The sequence below is a fragment of the Triturus cristatus genome, chromosome 12, assembly GCF_964204655.1.
Source record: "Triturus cristatus chromosome 12, aTriCri1.1, whole genome shotgun sequence".
Lineage (NCBI taxonomy): Eukaryota > Metazoa > Chordata > Amphibia > Caudata > Salamandridae > Triturus > Triturus cristatus.
In genome coordinates, this window is record NC_140595.1 from 30518192 (window position 1) to 30538026 (window position 19835).

Sequence of the window (19835 nt, forward strand, 5' to 3'; positions counted from 1 at the left end):
AGCATCTGACAAGCCCGCCTGAGCCATTAAAAAGAGTGCTTTAAATTAGCTGCTGAGTTAATCACACCCCCCTCACCTCATGGATGATCTGGGGATCATCCAGTGAATATAAGAGAAAAATCCGAAAGCATGGGAAGGTGCTGCATGAGCACAAGTAAAGAAATACAGGAGATGGGGAGGGTCCCCGAGGAACCATTTCAGGGCCAGACCCGGGACAAACAGGACCATCCAACATAGATGATGGAGGGTAAAATTCATCTCAGAGGTTCAGGATAACCACTGACTATGTAAATGAGCTCCATTCAGATTCACTGTGCATTTATCTTATGTCAATATCTTGACTATTTGGCATGGTTCGGCATTCCTGGATTTAAGCCAGATACCCCTTTTCAGACTGGTTCGACAGTGCCGAATGCAGCCGAAAGTTCGAGAGGAATGAAGATGCAGCCAGCCAGTGCTTAATTTGAGCCAGTGTTTTCCGGTGCAGGCACTGGCATCTAATTGCCAGCACCAGAACTTATGACAGTCTGCCACATGGTGGCGTGTCTGGCTAATTGAGGTATAAGCACAACAGCAGCTGGCTATTAGTTCAATTTCCATTTACAATTACTAATACCTGCCTCCCAGGTCATTCTTATAGCTATGGAGCCCTGGAATAGTATGAACTGTCGCACTTGCAAGAGTGTGGTGGTTAGTAGCTGTGTTTGTAGTGTCTTTGGCAGCTGGCAGGTGCAATGTGTGGTGCAAGCTGCAGTGGCCTCTTGACGAGAGCCCTGGCACTTGTTCTTTTACAAATTAAGGTCTGTAGTCAGCCATCCATATTCGGACCCAGGACGTTTCACAACTGACAGTCCTGCTCCGGAAGCAGACGCTGGCTTGCAAATGACTCCAATGCTGTCACATTTGTAAAGATTCTGAGCTTTGGGTGTGGCCCTAAAGCACTTCAAAACTTTGATAATACCTCCTCGGTTTGTTATATTATCAAATATCAAACCAGTACTGCATACACCGCTGGATTCCCAAATATGTGCTGTGCTTGATAACCTTTTTATGTCCCAAGGACAAACCATGTTCTCTGTCGGACAAGCTCCTTCTTCTAAATCACCCACCACATTTGTAGATACTCACTCGCCTTTCTGGGCCAGGGCCTGCTTTAGCACTGGTGGCGCCCGGTGCAACAATCTTTTTTGGTATCCCCCTCGCCACGATCTCCTCCTGGGATTCCCCGACTACCACCCATCAAAAGTGCCCCTCATCGCTCCATAGCTCCTCTCTACATAAATGTAATTCTTTTTCAAGCACTGGTAAAGGCTGGCTTTACTATTCCACTCAGCTATTCACATAAAATGCAGATCTGTTTCTTTCAGCAGGCATATTAACTCTCTGCGCTACTTTATGGCGAGTCAAAGCTGCCACTAGACAAAACTCTGATCTCTCTCTAGCAGGAACATTAATCACAAGAGCTATCTTGACATATTATTGCTGCCTGGCAGCTGGACGGGCAAGGAACTCTGCAGCAGGTTCTTTTGAATCATAAGCTAATGATAAACACAGCGCCCACCCCCTGAGGTCAGTGCCCCCCTCCAGTTCAGCGCCCAGTGCAGCCGCACCGATCCCACCTCACTAAAGCCGGTCCTGCCCTGGAGAGATTTAATCCTGCCCTGAAGGAGGGTCAGTCTTTAGCCTTGCCCATACCAGGAATGTACCCGCAAAGTTTTGTTGAAACCCAGACTTGTAAATTTGTAGGTGTTTGCAAACCTCTGTAGGTGTTCCCTCTGCAAAGCTAGCAAGCCGGCCCTGAGGAGATTTGCTTACACCATATATTTCATGCTCACAGTTTACATTTTTACTGAAATATACAGACAAATACAGAAGGAAAACCATTTCTTCTCTTGTCAATATCCATTCCTAAATATAGAAAAATATGGACAATAGGTTTTAATTGAATAATTCTCAGTGCTGAGAATCATGAGTGCCAGGTCAGTAGCTGTGATGATTGACATGTAGAGAAGTCAATAAAAAGAAAACATATGCTCTAATGTAGCTTACATGACTGCAGGTATACAGCTGTGTAAGCTGTCTACAATGCCAATGTTCTCAGAAAACCATATTGTACAGTAAATGACTAAAATCTGTTGGATCTTCGAATGGGAGCGTACATTTATTGGTTAAAGAAATGTGGAAGTCTACCCACTGCAGCTTCATCTTTACACTAAACACAAAACAAATATGGACACATACAGATAAAATGAGCAACAACAAAAAATATGAATAGAGATAAAATGAGCAAAAAATCATTATAAATCAAAACAAACAAAATGAGCACAAAATAAATGTAGAGATAAAATGAGCAAAAAAGTAAATATGAATAAATACAGATAAATGAGCAAAGACTATGTATACATAAATACGGAGCAAAACAAATTTAAATAGAGTCAAAACAAGCACAACATAAATATAGATAAATACAATCGGAAATGTGAAAAAAAACCAATACAATAATATTGTGAATCCTACTATTACTGTATAATGCTGGGATAATTCCATGTGGGTACACACACACATGTTGTGAATAAGGAAGTAGAATTGCCAGCTGTGAATGCTGCTATCAGCACCCCTAAGTATACAGATAGCTTGGCGAACCAGGCCCTAGTACATGTTCAGCCCTGTGTTGCTCAGCTTCTGGTTTGGTGCCTTATGAATTTCTCTTGTTCAGGGATCAGCTGCACATTCAATCCTAATGTTGGCCTGCTTGCTGTTCTTACCATGCGTGCTGTGTTTATATCCTCGTGACTTTGTTGTGCTTGGAAGTGTGGTAGTGAGATCCCCTGCTCCCACTAGTGCAGTAATCGCTTCTGTCCCAAAGGACAGAGGCTTTGTTTGTATTATAACCTGCACGCATCATGTCTGATTGTTATTAACATTTGTTCAGCACACAATCTTACACTGCACCCCAGTGCTTTCAGTTGTCTAGAAATGACTTTCCAGACAGTTCTGAGGTTTGCATCACAGATGGGAGTGTCATGAAAGAGGGTAAGGACAGGCCTAGGTAGAGGACATTCAGGCTGTCATGTACTATTATTTCATTCGCAAAAAGTGGGCGCAAATTCTGCAGCAACCTTTTGCAAATAGAATAGTTTTTGCAAACCGACCAGTGTACTCATAGGTCAATTCACAAACTACTGAATAGCAGAAGGTTGCAGAAAGACCTGCCTTATTTATATTTATTAGTCAGGTTGGAATGAGCGGCCCCTGCCACTGGTCACATTCACATGGATGGTAGTCTCCAAGGGTCAACAGGCCACCAGGTACCTGAGTGGGTTTGAATAAAGAATTCTTTTTTTTTTAAATGCAGCTAATTTTCCATAAAGGAAACGAAACTCTGTTTGAAATAAAAAGTTTCCTTTTTGTAATAAAGTCCACTGAGAGTGGACCCCTGCCTGCTCTCTTTGAAACATTTGTCAAGATTAACAAAGGGGAAGGGGTCCAAAAGGAACCCCTTCCCCTTTGCGAATCACTTACTACTCCAACTTGGAAGTCTGTAATTTTTTGATGTTTCGCGACTAGATTAGGATCGCAAAACATTGATACCACAGGGTCAGAATCGCATAAGATACACTCAAAACACACCTCTTTCAAACAGCGATTCTGAATCCATTTCTAAACCCATTTAGCTATTCAGAAATCCTTTTCCAAACCACTAAGTAAGTTTAGTACATTTGAAATAGGGTTTTAGCTTTCGCAAACTCTCTGAATTACCAAATTGGGGTGGGGGGTTGAAAATGCTAAAACCCCTCATACATGGGGTTGTTAGTATATCCGGACACAGCCCTAGGCATAGCTACTTGGGGTTTATAAAACACCTTAGAAGTTTATCAGCTGAAGCATTTCCCAAACCTGTCTTGATGTATAGAATCCAAAAATAAAGGTTCAAATAAAAAACTCCATAAAGTATTAATATGAAGACAAAAAAAATAAGGGCTAAATTGCAGACCGCAAAAAATAATACTAAAAGAAAATAAATATGCACAAATACAATTTAATGTAACAAATCCACCATCAATCATGTGTCCCCAAATCTATTAGGACTGCAGTTAGAACAATACTTTAACACAATCATGTAGTCTTTTCCCTGGATGTTATCTTTTAATTAGCCAATACAATACAAGATGATATTTTGTATGGAGTTTATTTTTGCAGTCTGCATTTTTAACCTTTATTTTTCACGTCTTTCTTTTTGCAGTATGTATATTTTCACATATACCCTTATTTATGTGGTGAGTTTCTGTTAAATCTGTAGAGAGAGCAATTTATCCTGTAGGTAATTGACTGGCTGTGGAATCAAAATACCAAAATCCTAATCCAGGCATCAACATGTGACCAAGTAAGGTAAACCTAGGCAAACTCATTTTTTCCCAGTGCCGGTAAAATATTTCTAAATTGGAAGCACTTACAAATAGGCTAAGCCTCAGTATAAAGGGCTTGCAACTTACATCTTTTCCATTTTCATCAGGCTCTGATTGGGAACCGCTATGGCTACCGGCCAGTTCCTCGTGTTATCGAGGAGAAGGAGTACAACATTCTGCGCGCAAGAATACTGAGTGGCAACAGCGCCATAGAGCTCCTAGATCGTTGGTACTGGAAGGATGAAAATGCTGTACCCCCAGTGTATCTGTTACAACCAATCACCACTCACCTCACACACTATGGTGACAAGGACCCTGCCCACCGCGAGCAACAGCAGTGCGCAGTGAAGTCTTGGAGGAACACAGAGACGCAGCTGGCGGCCATCTTGCGCCACGCAGCCCAGCTGGCGGAACAAGAAGGGATGTTTAGCAAGACTCAGAAGCACAAGTATTACAAATCAGGTGAGGAGCCTGACCAGAGTACAGGCAAGAAAGTACCAAAAAAATCCTAGTAATCACCTTATTCAGCAGGGATTGCTTCCTCAATGGAAAGGAGAACACACTAAAGTCCTTTCCCCTTGATTAATGCAGACAAATTATTGCTTTGTTTTAATGTTGGTCTATCACAAAGTTGTTGACCAAGAAAAAGGAGACCTGAGATGTAATTACACCTTCCTCACTTGAGCTAATACTATGATCCTGACCAAATCAATGATCACTTCTAAAATAATAAAGTTTATAGGAGATAGCAGATATTTACTTATTTCCGAAAGAATGGTGTGGCCACGACACCCCGATCTGATGCTTGCCTTTTGGTTTCCAGGGATAGACAAATGGGAACCTACCTGACTCACTCCATGGTAATCTCTGATGGGAGCGGTGACATTTAGACGAGTAAAATAATAGGGGCTATCTCCTTCCTCAGTTAGTGCTGCGTCATGATAGGAGGACTGAGAAGAGAAGGGCAGGAGCCTCTCCCACTTTCTCAATGAGCTACTCTGATTGTAGGGTGAGCATGGGGGAAGCTCTCTGTCTTTATCTTTCTATGCTGATGCTACTCTCTGATTGGAGGGCCACATCACAAAGTACAGCGTGCTCCTCTTTCAAGCTCTTAAAATAAAGAAGGCTTCACTTACCCGTGGCAGCAGTTTGCTCAAATGGAGTTTGGCTTTCCAACTTCCACCTTCCACCCCTGTCTCATTCCCTTGGATGGCGTCATTAGAAAACCGTCTCCTACTGGATATTAGGTCAACCTCTTTTTCTGTACGTAGTCCCGCAACAGGGGTGCAGTTCAGAGGATTCGTGTCTCGAAAAGTAATCAAAGTAATGATGTCTATTTCATAACTCCTTTCCAGAACCCAAGTTCTTAGACAGTAGCCCAACTATATTCAGCGCACCCAAGCTAGCATGCAAAGTTTGAGAGAGCATGAAACATGGATCGGCCCTTGGCTTGAGGGTAGATTTAAGTGCTAGATCTTCTCAGCAGGTCTACTTTGACTTGGGAGTCACAGTACTCTGTTAAAACCCCATTCCATGCCATGTTCTGTTGTTTCCAAGAACCCCCCCCCCCCCACCCCTCACAATCCACATTTCCCCAATGTAGTCTTATTGGTGTTACTTTGTCTCTTGCATGGTTACCATATAGCTCCTCACAACCTCTTGCATCTTCTTCTCAGTGACAGAATGGGAAATTGAATATGGACTGCTGACATCAGGCACCAGCGAGCCATTTGGCGCCATCTTCCTGCGTGATCTTCAGGACATCAACCAACACCTTGCTGAAGAGGGGAGCTCCATGTTCCTGGACTTGAAGGAAGATGGCAGCTTAGATGACGATGCACAGAATCTTCTTTGTGGCCTCAAGGCAAGGATTGCAAAAGACTACTCAGACCATGTCAAGATCCACAGGCTGGACTGGCGCAAAGACATTGTGGATGCTAAGCACAAGTCGCAGAGACAGTACCTGAAAGAGCTATGTGATCAGTTCTTGGGGGTGCTAAACCATCAGATCCTCCAGAGCTTGGCACGGCAGAAGGATGCAGGCGATGCGTATGCCTGGCTTCTGCAGGAGGTCATCCACCACACTGCCCTATCCCAGAAAAAGTTGCAGGTGTTCTGCGGCAGACAGGAGCTACTGCTACGCATCTCCCAGGCCATCCAGGAGCAAGATAGGTGCACCCATGTCCCACTTGTCATCCACGGGCCATCAGGGACCGGGAAGACAGCGCTGATGTGCAAGGTGTCAGAGTGCGTGAGAGATGCCCTGGATGACCAGGCAGTGGTAGTCCTGAGGTTGCTTGGTACCTCCCCGTTGAGCTCCCAGATCCACAGCGTGCTGGTTAACATCTGTTTCCAGGTATGCTTAGCTTTTGAGCTACCACCACCATCCACCCAAGTCACCAACAGCTACAATGACACAGTCCGTTTCTTCCACCGCCTGCTAATGGACGTTGCCCGTAGGGACAAAGAGTCGCTGGTTGTTATTTTTGACTCTCTGGACCAGCTTTCACCATCTGATGGGGCACACAGACTACACTGGCTCCCCAAAGAGTGCCCCCCAAAGGTGCACATTATAGTTTCCACTCTGCCACAAGAGTCAGATATCCTGCAGACCCTAAGAGAGGCCATCTCCAACCCTGAGTCATACATCCAGGTGGAACCACTCTCCCCCGAGCAGGGCGGAGAGATGATGGAGATGCTGTTGGCGGCAGCCCATCGGAGGTTGACCGAAGCTCAGCATGCACTTCTCCTGCGCGGTTTCCAAGATTGTGGGGAGCCACTGCTGCTGAAGCTGGCTTTCGAAGAGGCCAAGCGGTGGGCATCCTACACCGTGCCATCTGAGGATGAAATCGCCACCAGCACCCGCGCAGCTGTGCGGAAACTGTACGGACGTCTAGAGAAGCTACACGGCAAGCTGCTGGTGTCCCATGCCCTGAGCTACATTGTCTCATCCCGGTAAATATATCTGTGTTATTCATTCCCACCATTCCAAGTATGTCAAGTCACAACAGCAAATTATAATTAAATGCATGTAGAGAAGTCTGGAAGTTCAGCTACAAATAGGCAATTTGGACATTTTTAATTGGTGTTATATAGATGCCTGTCTTCTCTGGACCTAAGTGGAGACTGTTGCATTGTCCAAGTATGGTTTGCAATGCACTGACATGGAATTGTTTTCCCCCCTTCAGGAATGGACTCTCTGAGACTGAGCTGAAGGATGTCTTGTCCCTTGATGATGAAGTCACTTCCGATATTTATCAGTATTGGGGCCCACCCAGCAATGATGTCATCCGTTTGCCACCTCTGCTTTGGACCAGGCTACGCTTTGACCTCGGGGAGTACGTTGTGGAAAGGCAGGCGGATGGCTATACGGTTATGGGCCTCTATCACAGGTAAAGAACAAGTCAGCCTCTGCAAGGGTCCCAGGAGGCTCCATGCCACTTGTGATTCTTCCGGCCAATCCTGCCATTTTAGCTGATACCACACTGCTTTCTGGATTGGTGGCTTGTTTTCCACATTTTGAGTATGGTCTTATAAATCCAAGAATTCAAAGTGCCGTTAGTTTAAAGCGCGGGCATCTGGGCACCTATGCATCTGCAGTACTTTTGGGATAGTGAGCAGCTTTATTTTGAAAGTAACCTAATGATCTACAGATTGAGTGTCTGAAAACAGCATTAGGAATCTTGGCCAGAACGAGATGCGCTGTTAGAGCTGGTGGAAACAACTAGTGACCAGCTGACTCCTTTGTCAGTGAGCCGAGAGCAGGAAGAGCGCGTTTCTCTGTAAATGTGGTGGCCATCTTGTTTTTTTATGTCCTGTGCTATTTTCTTGGCTCTGGCTAGCAATATCAGGGAATCACACTTAGGAATTATGGTCCCTGACTTTAGGTCAATTTATGTTTGAACTATCTTGCTCCATGGTGTTGCTTATTAATGATAAGTTAATCTGAAATGTTGGCAAATAGTGTCTGGAAAAGTAGAGCAGAAATCATGTAAGTGAGAGGGCGCCCTCCCTATTGATTACAAGAACTTTACTTTATGTGCTGCAGCACATCGATGCAGGTATTCCACTTCTTAAAACAGTGAAAGTATTAATTTACTGTTAATAGTTCTCTGTGCTTAGCCTTTCCTGGGGTATATTTTTATAGCCCTCAGGAGCAGTCAGCATCTGTGCTTGATCATGATGTATGCGAGGGGGAGTGAACCCTTTGCTACACCAACTACTGATACAAATGTTCGGCAGGCAGAGATGTTTTACCAAATACAATAAATCACTTTTACTAAAGGAGAAGGTGAAGGTGAGACAACTTCTGTGAAAACCATAGAATGTGCATGTGATGGATTTCTGCCGATTTTACTGCATGTTGTCAGCAGTCAACGGAGTAAATCTACAGATTGGTTTCCCTGATAGCACAAGATTAATTCCAATAACCAATAACCACGGGATTAACCACTAACCTTGGTTTCTGGAGTAGCGTGCTACTTGCCAAAAGGGCTTCAGAGGTAGTAAGGGCTATATAAAATAACAGAATGCATATGGTAGACTTGACATGCATGTTTACTACATCGCCCAATTGTTTCCTCTGGCCTCGAATGCTTCTCTAAATTTTCATGTGAGAATCCCCTCTGACGTGAACTGTGATGTAAAAATTCTGAAACAAAAAATATAAATGAAATGAAAGTCTTTGCTGCATAAGGAAGCTCAGCTGGTTCTACTAGAGTTATGGAGAACTGTTTGTGACTTGTAGGTCTCAGGTTTTTAATCCTGGTGGACTGAGACAGCCGTTTATTTTTCCACAGTCAATTAAATTACTACTATTGAGTTGGTTAATGATTTAAGCATCAACTCTGCTCATTGGTGATGCTGCATAAGCGGTCAATGTTATTATGTTGGAGATACTTTTGAATTCAACTTAAGTTATCGAGAAGACTGGAACAAAAGATATTTAAATCATTTCTAATTGTGGTTCCTCGCTTTTATCTGAGCAATGCCACCAGATTCCGAAATAGACCGCCTTTTTCCAAATTTCTTGCAAAATATACGGACTCACAAGTCTACTTTTGCCCAAAATCAATTTTCCATTTTTTGTTTTTTGGTCTAACCCCAAGATTGCAAAACATATTAATCCATAACTATTTTCTTTCCTATCTCCAATGTTATAATATGTGGTAATAAAGAAAAAATACAAAGTACAAAAATAATATATAAAACAATATGAGCTGAGAAATTGTAGGATAGATAACAGGGTTGAAGGATCAGTTGAATGTTGGCAATATAGTGTTCTAAGCAAACAATGTGATGTTATAGTGACATACGGTGCCATGAAGACTTGGTATCGGGGCACGTTATAAAAAAATTACAATATCAATAACAAAATTTAGTAGTATTGTTATTATATCATTATATTATATTATATTAATAGTCATTACAATAAATAAACCAAAGCAGTCTGCTTCACAACACTCCCGATACTCCAGGTTAGTGTAATCATTGCACTCGGTTGTCCACGCCTGCGCTCACTAGGCCTTCAAGCTTGTAAATGCGGTGCACACCTGAGGCCGCCCGCCATGCTTCAGAGCCTCATTATTGTTATTATCCAACTGTCATTAACTTGGGATATCCGTCTCCAGAGGGAGGATCCCTAAACACCGGTGTTTATGATAGCGTAAGAAGCTTAGAGTTCAGCCCTGACTTTACCTCTGTCTTCGCCAGGCAGTTCATCGAGGTGGTGCAGGAAAGCTACCTGGGCGCGGGGGAGAAAAGTGCGTGCCATGCCACCTTGGCGGATTTCTTCAAAGGGAACTGGAGCCATGCTGTCAAGAAGCCTATCACGCTTCCTTTTCTAAAGATGTCCCTAAACGCAGATAGAAAGGTAAGTGTTTACCCTGTCAGTTACGTGTCTAGACTTTACTACTATCAAGTAAGACACTTACAGGACCGTTGAGAGTTTGACAGAAGGGGGGCTCTGCCATAAAGTGGTGGTTCACCCGCTTCAATGAGAGGCGGAAGAACAGCAGGTCCCTCTGTTTGTCCCGCTGGAGGAAACCTTTGACCAGACGACCTGTCTGCCGCAGGCCACCAAGGCTTTGTGCTGTGTGGGACCACCATAAGAACCATTCAACTGAACCTAAAGTACAACTGTTGCATGACTACAGGAAGTTGATCCTACCATGTAGGAGGAAGCAATTCTGGATGAAAAAATGTCTGCCTACAAGACAGACAACCCTTCCTTAAGTGGTCCAGTTGAGGCTGGATTTGCAAAGATGCTTCTTCCTCCACACCAGCCATGCAGCTCTGTCCAACCCAGAAATGGTATTGGCCTAATGGGGAATCTGTTATTGTCCCAAAAAGTTTGTGTGGTGTTCGCTGTCCTATATTTTGTATAAGAGCAAAGTTAAAGTGTGGAAAGACCTTGTGATGGTAAACAACGCTTACCACAAATCTTTTTCCCCACAGGGAATCACAACGCGGTCGTAACAACGACCGCATTGTGATTCCGCATACCATTACTCTGCAAGTCGGAACAACGACTTGCAGAGGGGGGGAGGGGAGGTGTTGGATTTAAAATCCAACACCTTCCCTATTGTCCGCACAGACTGGAGTTGGAGTAGTAAATTATACTATTCCAACATCCAGCGCCCCCCCTCAACAAGTCGTTGTTCCGACTTGCAGAGTAATGGTATGCGGAATCAGAACGCGGTCGTTGTAACGACCACGTTGTGATTCCCTGCGGGGAAAAAGAATGTGGGATAACAACACACATTCCCTTGTGATTGCCAAGTGGCGGCCCATGCGTGCTAATAATTTGTTTTGAACCTAATACACCTCTCGTCTGCATAGGTGCCCCCCCAGCCGCTGTGGTTCTCGGACGAGGTGCCAAACCTGAGGAAGCTAAATGAAATGCCGTATCACTTACTCAACGCCGGACGCGTGGAGGAGCTGAAGAACGAAGTCTTAGGTAGATCCTCCCTTCTTACAAGATAAAGTTGTTATAAATTTGCTTCGGATACAAACAGGTGGCCACTCAATTACAAATGATACCGAAAACTGCACTGTTAAAAAAAATCCTGTTTCTTTCGACTGACTCAAAAAAAAAAATATTTCTTAAGGGTATGCACTCTGAATATCGAAATCAGAAATGAGAAGCAGAAAGATGGCACAGATTATCGAAGACAAAATATCTAAACTGAAATATTAACAGGTAAACAAATATAAATTGTTCTATACCAAACTCCACATATATATATCTTGGCGATATGTATATATATATATATATCTTCTAGGTATGTAATTGTGGAGTTAGGAATAGCAAATCTACACTTCCCTATATGCACTTACGTTTCGATATATGGTCCCTCGATATTCCTGTAGGCCGAGAATCTGGTGTTCGATATTCAGTAGTGCAGCCTTTCTTAAGGTATGTCCTTAACAACACAGCAAGACTTTTTATGTGAGCTGCCTTATAAGAGTCACTTCTAGTGAAGAAATTAAGAAATAGTAATTTAGCATTGTTCCACCTGTAGTCACCATACATACAAGCAGCAGGACACTATATTACGAACAGTACAAAAACATCGCTTAGTGCAAAAGAAGGTGTGCGAGACGATAGCGGAAACCACACCGAGCACAAAAAAGTAGAGACTTTACTGCCTCTTTGTGATTTTCTTAATATTTATTTCCTCTTTCTCATTAGGGAACATGGACTGGATAAACTGCAAGATTCTCTCGTGCGGGATAAAGAGTGTCATCGAAGATTTTGTCATGTGCACTGACCGCGTTGACTGTGCAGAGGTGCGCCTTGTGAGGGACACGCTGCTCCTCTTCAAGCCCACCATGGACTTCGTGGAAGGCCGAGTGGGTAAGGGTGAACTGTTGACATGAGTATCTCCTGGTATGGTCTAAAGATCCGCTCTACAGACCTACTGGCCAGGAGAGCGGCTGAATTTTCAGTTTTTTGGGACTGAAGGCACACCTTACGGGGTGGATAACAAAAACCCTAGTTATTCGTTGTTTTTTTGTTGACTTTATTGATTTGACAATTATTGTAGTATTGTTATTAACCACTTCCTGCAATATCATTTTGTGCAATATCAATTCTGATGATGCCTCTGCCTTTTATAAGGCCGTTGAAAGTTATACCAGTAAGTGATAACATCAGGTTCAAAGACTGCGTGATGTCACTTCCTGAGAAGGCCTAACGTGGTGCAAATGTTACTTCCTCATTCCATTTGGGCCATACGATATATGATACTACTTCCTGTGAAGGCCATGCAAATGTAACTACCTGAATGTCATCGAAGTCAAAGGAAGTGTGATGTCACTTCCTATGATTGCTCAGTATTGAATTTTATGCTGATTTTAATTCCCAAATATCATTGGGGTCAAAAGCTATTGATGCACCTTGCAGCAATAGCTTAGTCTTGAATGTTATAGAAATGCTACTTCCTGGAAGTCATTGGGATGAAAGACTCTGTGATGTCACTTCCTCTGATGTCATTAAGTAGACAGCTAAGTAGGTCAGACTTCTCATGGTCTTAAGATCAAAGATTGCCAGCTATGCTTTTAGATGCAAGAAAATCACCAAAAAGGACATATCTGATGATTTCAAATTGTTGTTCTTCCTATTTAGAATCCAGTATTATTTATACCGAGGTGCTAGCAAGACTCCACTTCTTTGCAACTTCCTACCCTTCCTTTATCGGTGAGCTGTGCCGCCAGTGCATCGCCTGGTTCGACCGGTACCCACACCCCACGTTTGTACCCACGTGTGGATTTTTCCAGCCACCGGGAGGCCCCCTGCAGACCACGTTAACTGGATTTTCCAAAGGTACAGCTGAGTCTAAGAGTTACAATTGAGCCTCTCGTACAGTATGGAAGGGATCACTCTAGGATTGGCCTCTTTCAAAAGGAAGTTTAAAGGGAATTTGGGGATTATATGAATACATTTTGGAGAAGGGCATCTCTAAATTGTCATGGGATGGAAGACAGAAAAAAATTATAGGACAGGGCAAATATATGGTGTGATTTTCCCAAACAGAGGCCACCCCTAGAGGTTAAATCAGTGGCGGCTGGCATCTATGCGGAGGAGGCAGGTGCGCACACAAATAATACATATTTTAAAAAGACGTGCGCAAATATAACATGTAATTTAGAAAAATGTACCTTACATGAACACGACATCCTCGGGTCCAGACCTCTTCTTTGGAAGGAACTGGAACCGGACACAGCAACTCCCTTGGCCAATCCTGGTGCTGCTCTCTCCGGCATGAGAGCAGCGCTAGGATTGGTGGGAGCAGCCTCACTCGGTGCTCCACAAAGCTCTGGAGGCTTTGTGTTCCTCTATCCCAGTTGTCGTAAAACAGCTGGGTTAGAGATGTTTAAAGTGCACATGCGTGGCTGGCTGTCGCAAGACGGCCGGCCAAAAAGAAATGCGCACTTTAAACAGCGCACAGCCAGCCCACCCTCCTCCCTGCTGCTGACACTCAGCAGTGGCTTCGCCCCCGTCCTGACGCTCTGTTCCGGACGGGGCATAAAAAAAAATAATAATAATAAATTACCATTTTATTTTTTATCTCTTGGGCTTGAGGGGGGTGGAGGGGGAGTTTAAGTGGGGCGACGCTCCTTCTCTCCGTAGAGATACGCTTTTGAGACAAGTTTGTACAGTTTAATAAGTCTTTAGGATTCTCAGCACTGACCAGACAACCTACAACGGGAAACATCCTTTACCCCGCAGTCAGAACAATGACCTGCCTTTCCAACACAGTCACTACCCTGACTGCGATGTTACCACGCATTTCTTTAGCCCGCAAGTCCTTACAACGACCTGCTTTAACAGGAACGTTGTTGGACTAGTGCTGGATTTTATGTCCAACACTTTCCCTACTGTTGCGTAGACTGTAGTTGGAATAGTAACTTATACTATTGCAAAGTCCAAGGTACCACTAAGGCAAGTCGCTGTAATGACTTGCGAGGTAAAGTAATGCAGGGTCGTGACTCCTCTGTAAAGGCATGCAGGGTACATGCATGCAGGGTTCAGTCATACAACCACCTACAGCCACACTGCCTGCGCTCCAGGTCTTCACAAAGAAGATGCAAGGGGCACACTAACACACTCAACGCTTAGAATTGGTAACTTTAAATTAGGAGCTGTGAAGATTGTGTATATAAGGGCCGTACAGGATTTTCAGGATAGCTACTGTTCATGTAGATGAGTTTCATTCACATTAATTATATGTAAATGTATCTTCTGTGAATATCCTAAACATTTGGCTTAGAACTCGCCCTCTTAGATCTTCCTGGACATCAGTCATTACATCACATGTAAGGAATATTGAAGACTGCTTTGGCATGGATGGTAGCTATGCTTCTGCAGTGTCCCCGACTGCCCCCACCGCTTTACCGCTCTCCTTGGCATGTGCTTCTCGCCACAGGTATCACAGTGATGGAGCTCTGCGCAGAGCATCGCTTACTATTAGTTGGATCCCAGGACGGGTCGATTATTGTCTGGAATGTGAAGGATGTCGAGATTATCCACGCACTGAGCGGGCACGCAGGTGAGCTCTTCCTGATTCGTGGAGGAATAAAATAAGGTAGGCTTGGACAAATGGAAATGCCTCATTAAACACAGCATTAAGGCTCCCATGAGGGATGCACAAAAAGTGTGAGTGGAATTTAAGGATGAACTGCCAGCCAATATGTTTGCGGGTCAATGAATGGCCGCAATGCAAAGCACAAAAAACTCCCAGTAATTATTTTTTTCCCATTGCAATTTCCGCCACTATTTACCCAACTTTAATAGTTAGACGTTAACACTTGGCAACCACCATCTTTCTCCCTCCTTGCTATTCACTGACACAGTTCAAGTAGTGAAGAAGGGTGGATAATTCTTTGCCACTGTGTGAGGAGCACTCCTGCCATGGCATCCGCACGCAATGGTTAGCAACTGGGAGATTTGCCATAAATGGGTCGCTGCATCCCACACCTGCAGCAGGGCATGTTGCTTCCATGCCTGTTTTATTCAAGTGTGTAGTTTGTGAGATGACATAAATCCACTTACAAATACTACATGAGTTTAAATCAGGCATTAAGCGAAACATCTTGAGTGTGGTATAAGGGCCGTCCATCCATCAGTTGAAGTACAGCATTAGGCCACTACACTGCGGAGCCTTCTTTGGTGTGGCTTGACAGCGCAGCGGTCTGCAAGAGATATTCTACCGTAGGCTTTCTAATATACATTAAGTGGACTTTGACTGTGGCCAGAGGAGTATTCCCTTCTCATTTCATTCGGTTGGCTGCTAGGTGTATCATTCCACCGCCTTGTGGTAAATAAAATAAATATTACCGGACTGAATTTCATACGGAATCTTAAAATAAAGTAAATAGCTCAAAATAACAAGAGGCAGAATCCGTGGTATAAGAGGTTTTCTAATGGGCTTTATTCCATTCAAAATGGCCGACTCGAGTCGCGGCCCTCAGGTTCCGTCACCACGAGGGTTCAGGAAGTGAAGTACAATAATTTATTAACAGACATGTATTTTTATAATAAGTACATTACAATGAAACGAATGTAGAAGGCGTAACATTTGATAAGAAAAGTGACGTGACAGTGACATAATCGAAACTAGGCGTAATAAGGAATAGAAGAAACATGATTGGTTAGAATTATCAGACATAGGTGGATCTATAAGATAATACTTGGCACAGATGCGCGCGCGGCAGCATGACGTGTAATTGACGTGCAACTAGGGGGTGAAGGGGACTTGACATTTAGCTCTACATGTGGAGACGAGAAGTCTGGGGGTCAAGTCAACCTAATCCCAAATCATATCTAACATCCTATGTTTAAAGAACTATGTTATCCACAAGGAAGAGACTCTCGGACAGAATCTATTCTATACTGACTGCGTGCGTGTACAAGCGTCTAAGTGTCTATATGAGATGCGAGGGGCAGAAAACTTTCCATGGCAACAGGGCTATGAATCACTTGCAGGAGGACGGAAAGGCTGAGTCCTTTGCTTGTGAGCTAAAGGAAATGTTTACCTAAATCACTGGACAGGAATGCATCGGCTGGAGAGCAAAATAGATAATTCGAAGGTGAAATACAACTTCTTGGCAGACAGGCGAAAACTGGCCGAGGCAGGCACCGTTAGCTGCACAGGGAGTAGGACAAAGTTCATGGATACAGATGCGAGCTCAAGCTGAAGCTGTCAAAGACAGAAAGCAGGGAAAGGCTTGAGGACAGAATCGGGCCTATTTGCCTGAACTGTAAAAATGAAGTAACTTAGCCATATAAAGTCGGTGGCCTTTCATACTTAGGAATCGAATATCCAGCCCATTGATGGCGGATCTGACAGAGAACATGTTGACGGTAGACACACATATGTTTGCGTCTTAGAAACTGGAACTGGAGGGAACATACATGTACTTGTAACATGTATATAGAACCGTTGGGGTCCAAGATAGGGGACATAACTGATCAGGAAAATCCACATTTCCACATTCCCTCCTTGTCCCCTTCTTGCCCTTCACGAGACATCAATCTTCATTAATCCATTGATTTGCTCATGGAGCATCATTTCTTCTTCCTTCTTCTTCCGGTATTTTGAACGGGACCTGTGATGTGGAATGCATGATGTGGCACACAGACCACAAATCGCTGGTCCACATTGTAGGCATAAACAACAACTGAAGAGCATAAGAAGGCCAATACCTAGGAAGGATAGAACTCTCCATCCCCAGGCTGATATCACACTCCAAAACCACCCGGACCACGTCCAAGCGCCTGGATTTTCGTGTATCTGGCTTACAATCTTATGAAGGCGTGTTATAGCTTTATATACGGATGGCGAATTTTCTGGTATGAATATGCAGCAGCTGGATCCGATGACCCTGCAAGCTCCGCCCCTATCGGCCAGGATGACGTCAAGGACAAGACGATTCTGGAGAACAACAATTCTCATCACTGATTGTTCCTCTGTCAGATTGCCTAGGGCGGCTATAGTCTCGTTTACTACAGCTTCAAGAGTCTTGGTGAGTCTGCGTATCAGCTTACTATTTGATATTGTACCTATATAGGGAAAGATACCTTTATTGAAATCTACATACTTGTCCCATGCCGTCTCAGTATAATCGACAACTGGGAGATCTCTCCGCTCTCTATTGTGTACTAAATGAACATCTCGATAATAATCAGGGGGAGCTAGGAAAACAGGTGGCAAAAGGAATGCTATGTAACAGGTACCATCCCAATCTAGAGGCAGACGCATATATGCCGTCTGACCACATATGAAGTAAGAATGGCGAGAAGCTCTAAATGAAGATTTACCTTGATCACTATATTCTACTGTAGTAACGCATTGGCTATGGCCCATATGTATGGAACCAACTTTTCTTACACATAATTCACCCTTAACTGGAAATACTGACATAGTGGGCAGAATTAGTTCAACTTCGGATTTGACATTCAGAATCATAAGATTAGGCGTAAAATTACCTAATTTATACACTTCATTTTCTAAATCAGTTCCTGTTCTACTGGGGTGACCCTCCTTATTAGGGTGACAGACTTTGAATAAAACTAGATTCAGATTTCCCCATATCCAATGTTGTTGATAAACTGCTGTGTCTGGGTCTATGGAATTTAATAAACTAAACCATGCTCCACAGGAGCCATTGTGTGTGAATGGATGTGGAAAGAAAGGCAGAACTCCTTTGTTATTTTGATAGGGAGGAAGTCGGCCACACACCCAACAATTGGTCGCATTACTAGTCTGATGGGAATGATGTAACATACTAATGAAGGTGTTATTGCGCAGCGCAAGTCTATAAGATAATTCATGTGGCGGTAGGTCACTAAAAGAATGTTCATCAGTTATATTGAAAACACGTTTAGAAACAGGATAATACATATGCAACAATATACTTGCAGTAACTATTAAAAAACTCAAGGAAGACAAAATTAATAAAGTCACAATACAGTGGTTACGCAGTAATTTACAATACGCATGTCGTTTCATTATGATTCTGGACTCTACATGATTCAGACCTAAGGGGTACATGTCGGGACAGATTCAACCGCTTCACCTTGGAGAGGACTTAAACAATCAAATCGTCCGACAGTTTAGATCTGGACCTGAGTTTCTGTTTATAGAGTTCGGTGCTACTGGCCTCAGCCAAAGGTAGCTTTGAGTCAATGGGGGAAGACACACGGGCAGTACTGTCTGTGTCAGGAGGAAGTCCATGAAATTTTTTGACGTGACTTGAATGAATCCACCCTTTTCGTCCCTCGATCTTCACGGCTGTTCTTGTGGTCAACAGGACCAACTTGGGTGCTTTCCACCTGGGCTCCAATTGACTTTTCCTGTCGAAGTTTCTCACAAAGACAAGATTACCCGGAACAACGTCATGGGGTTTCGCCTCAGTGTTGTCGGGAAAGGCTGCAGCTACCTGTGAACGAGAAGATTGTAGTGCAGACATCAAGGAAGCCAGGTAATCTGTCAGCATATTACAGTCAACATCAGTTATTTTACGTGGTATAGGCGTCCCCCACATATTCGGTGGTCTACCAAAGACCACCTCATACGGGGATAGCCCTGTTCTAGAGTGTGCTACCATTCTCATGTAAAAGAGTGCAACTGGTAATGCTACTATCCAGTCGACACCTTTCTCTCTACATATTTTGGACAGTCTGATTTTCAGTGTCTGGTTATGTCTTTCTACGAGACCTGCTGCCTCGGGGTGTCGGACACAGTGGAATTTCCACTGATATCCCAACAAAAGTGAGACATGTTTCATTAATTCGGATGAGAAAGGCTGACCGTTATCTGAATATACAACACGTGGTAAACCGTACCGTGGGAAGAATTCTCGAACTAGCTGCTTGGCAGTAGTCGGGGCAGTGTAATCTGATACGGGATACGCCTCTGTCCAACAGGAGAGAGCGCAGACAACTACGAGGACATATTTGAATCCTCGACAACGTTCCATCTGAATATAATCCATCTGGAGGACTTCAAAAGGATGGTCAGGAGGCTGAAATCCACCCTGCTCTACGGGAACACTCTTTCCTGGATTAAACTGACAACATATCATACAGGTACGAACCTTTTGTTTAGCTGCTGCTCGTAAATGTTTGTTGAACCAAATGTGCTGAATGCTGTCTAGCATAGCCTTCTCTCCTAAATGTGCTGGACTGTGAACTGTAGCTATAATGGCTTGAACCATGGAATCAGGGAGAAACCATACAGATTTCTCCTTCGTCATCCATCCTTGATCTGTCTGGATCCCTCCTAGTTCAGTCCACTTCTTTATTTCTTCTGCTGTGGCATGTGTCTGTATGTCAATTACGTCAAGTGCGGGATCCTTAATTGTCATACACTGTGTTGGGGTCTGAACTATTGGCTTTGTCATGTCTAATGTGCGATTCTGAGC

The 19835-nt window shown here is 43.7% G+C and overlaps 1 protein-coding gene across 1 annotated transcript in view; it reads left to right on the forward strand.

Annotated features, from left to right (window-relative positions):
- Positions 1-19835, forward strand: part of NWD1 (NACHT and WD repeat domain containing 1) — a 77383-nt gene that overhangs the window by 16585 nt on the left and 40963 nt on the right. The window contains exons 5-12 of the mRNA XM_085636860.1: positions 4514-4868; positions 6083-7361; positions 7595-7798; positions 10119-10278; positions 11247-11364; positions 12100-12264; positions 13036-13233; positions 14837-14959. Coding sequence (XP_085492986.1) covers positions 4514-4868; positions 6083-7361; positions 7595-7798; positions 10119-10278; positions 11247-11364; positions 12100-12264; positions 13036-13233; positions 14837-14959 — 2602 coding nt within the window. The remainder of the gene's footprint in view (positions 1-4513; positions 4869-6082; positions 7362-7594; positions 7799-10118; positions 10279-11246; positions 11365-12099; positions 12265-13035; positions 13234-14836; positions 14960-19835) is intronic.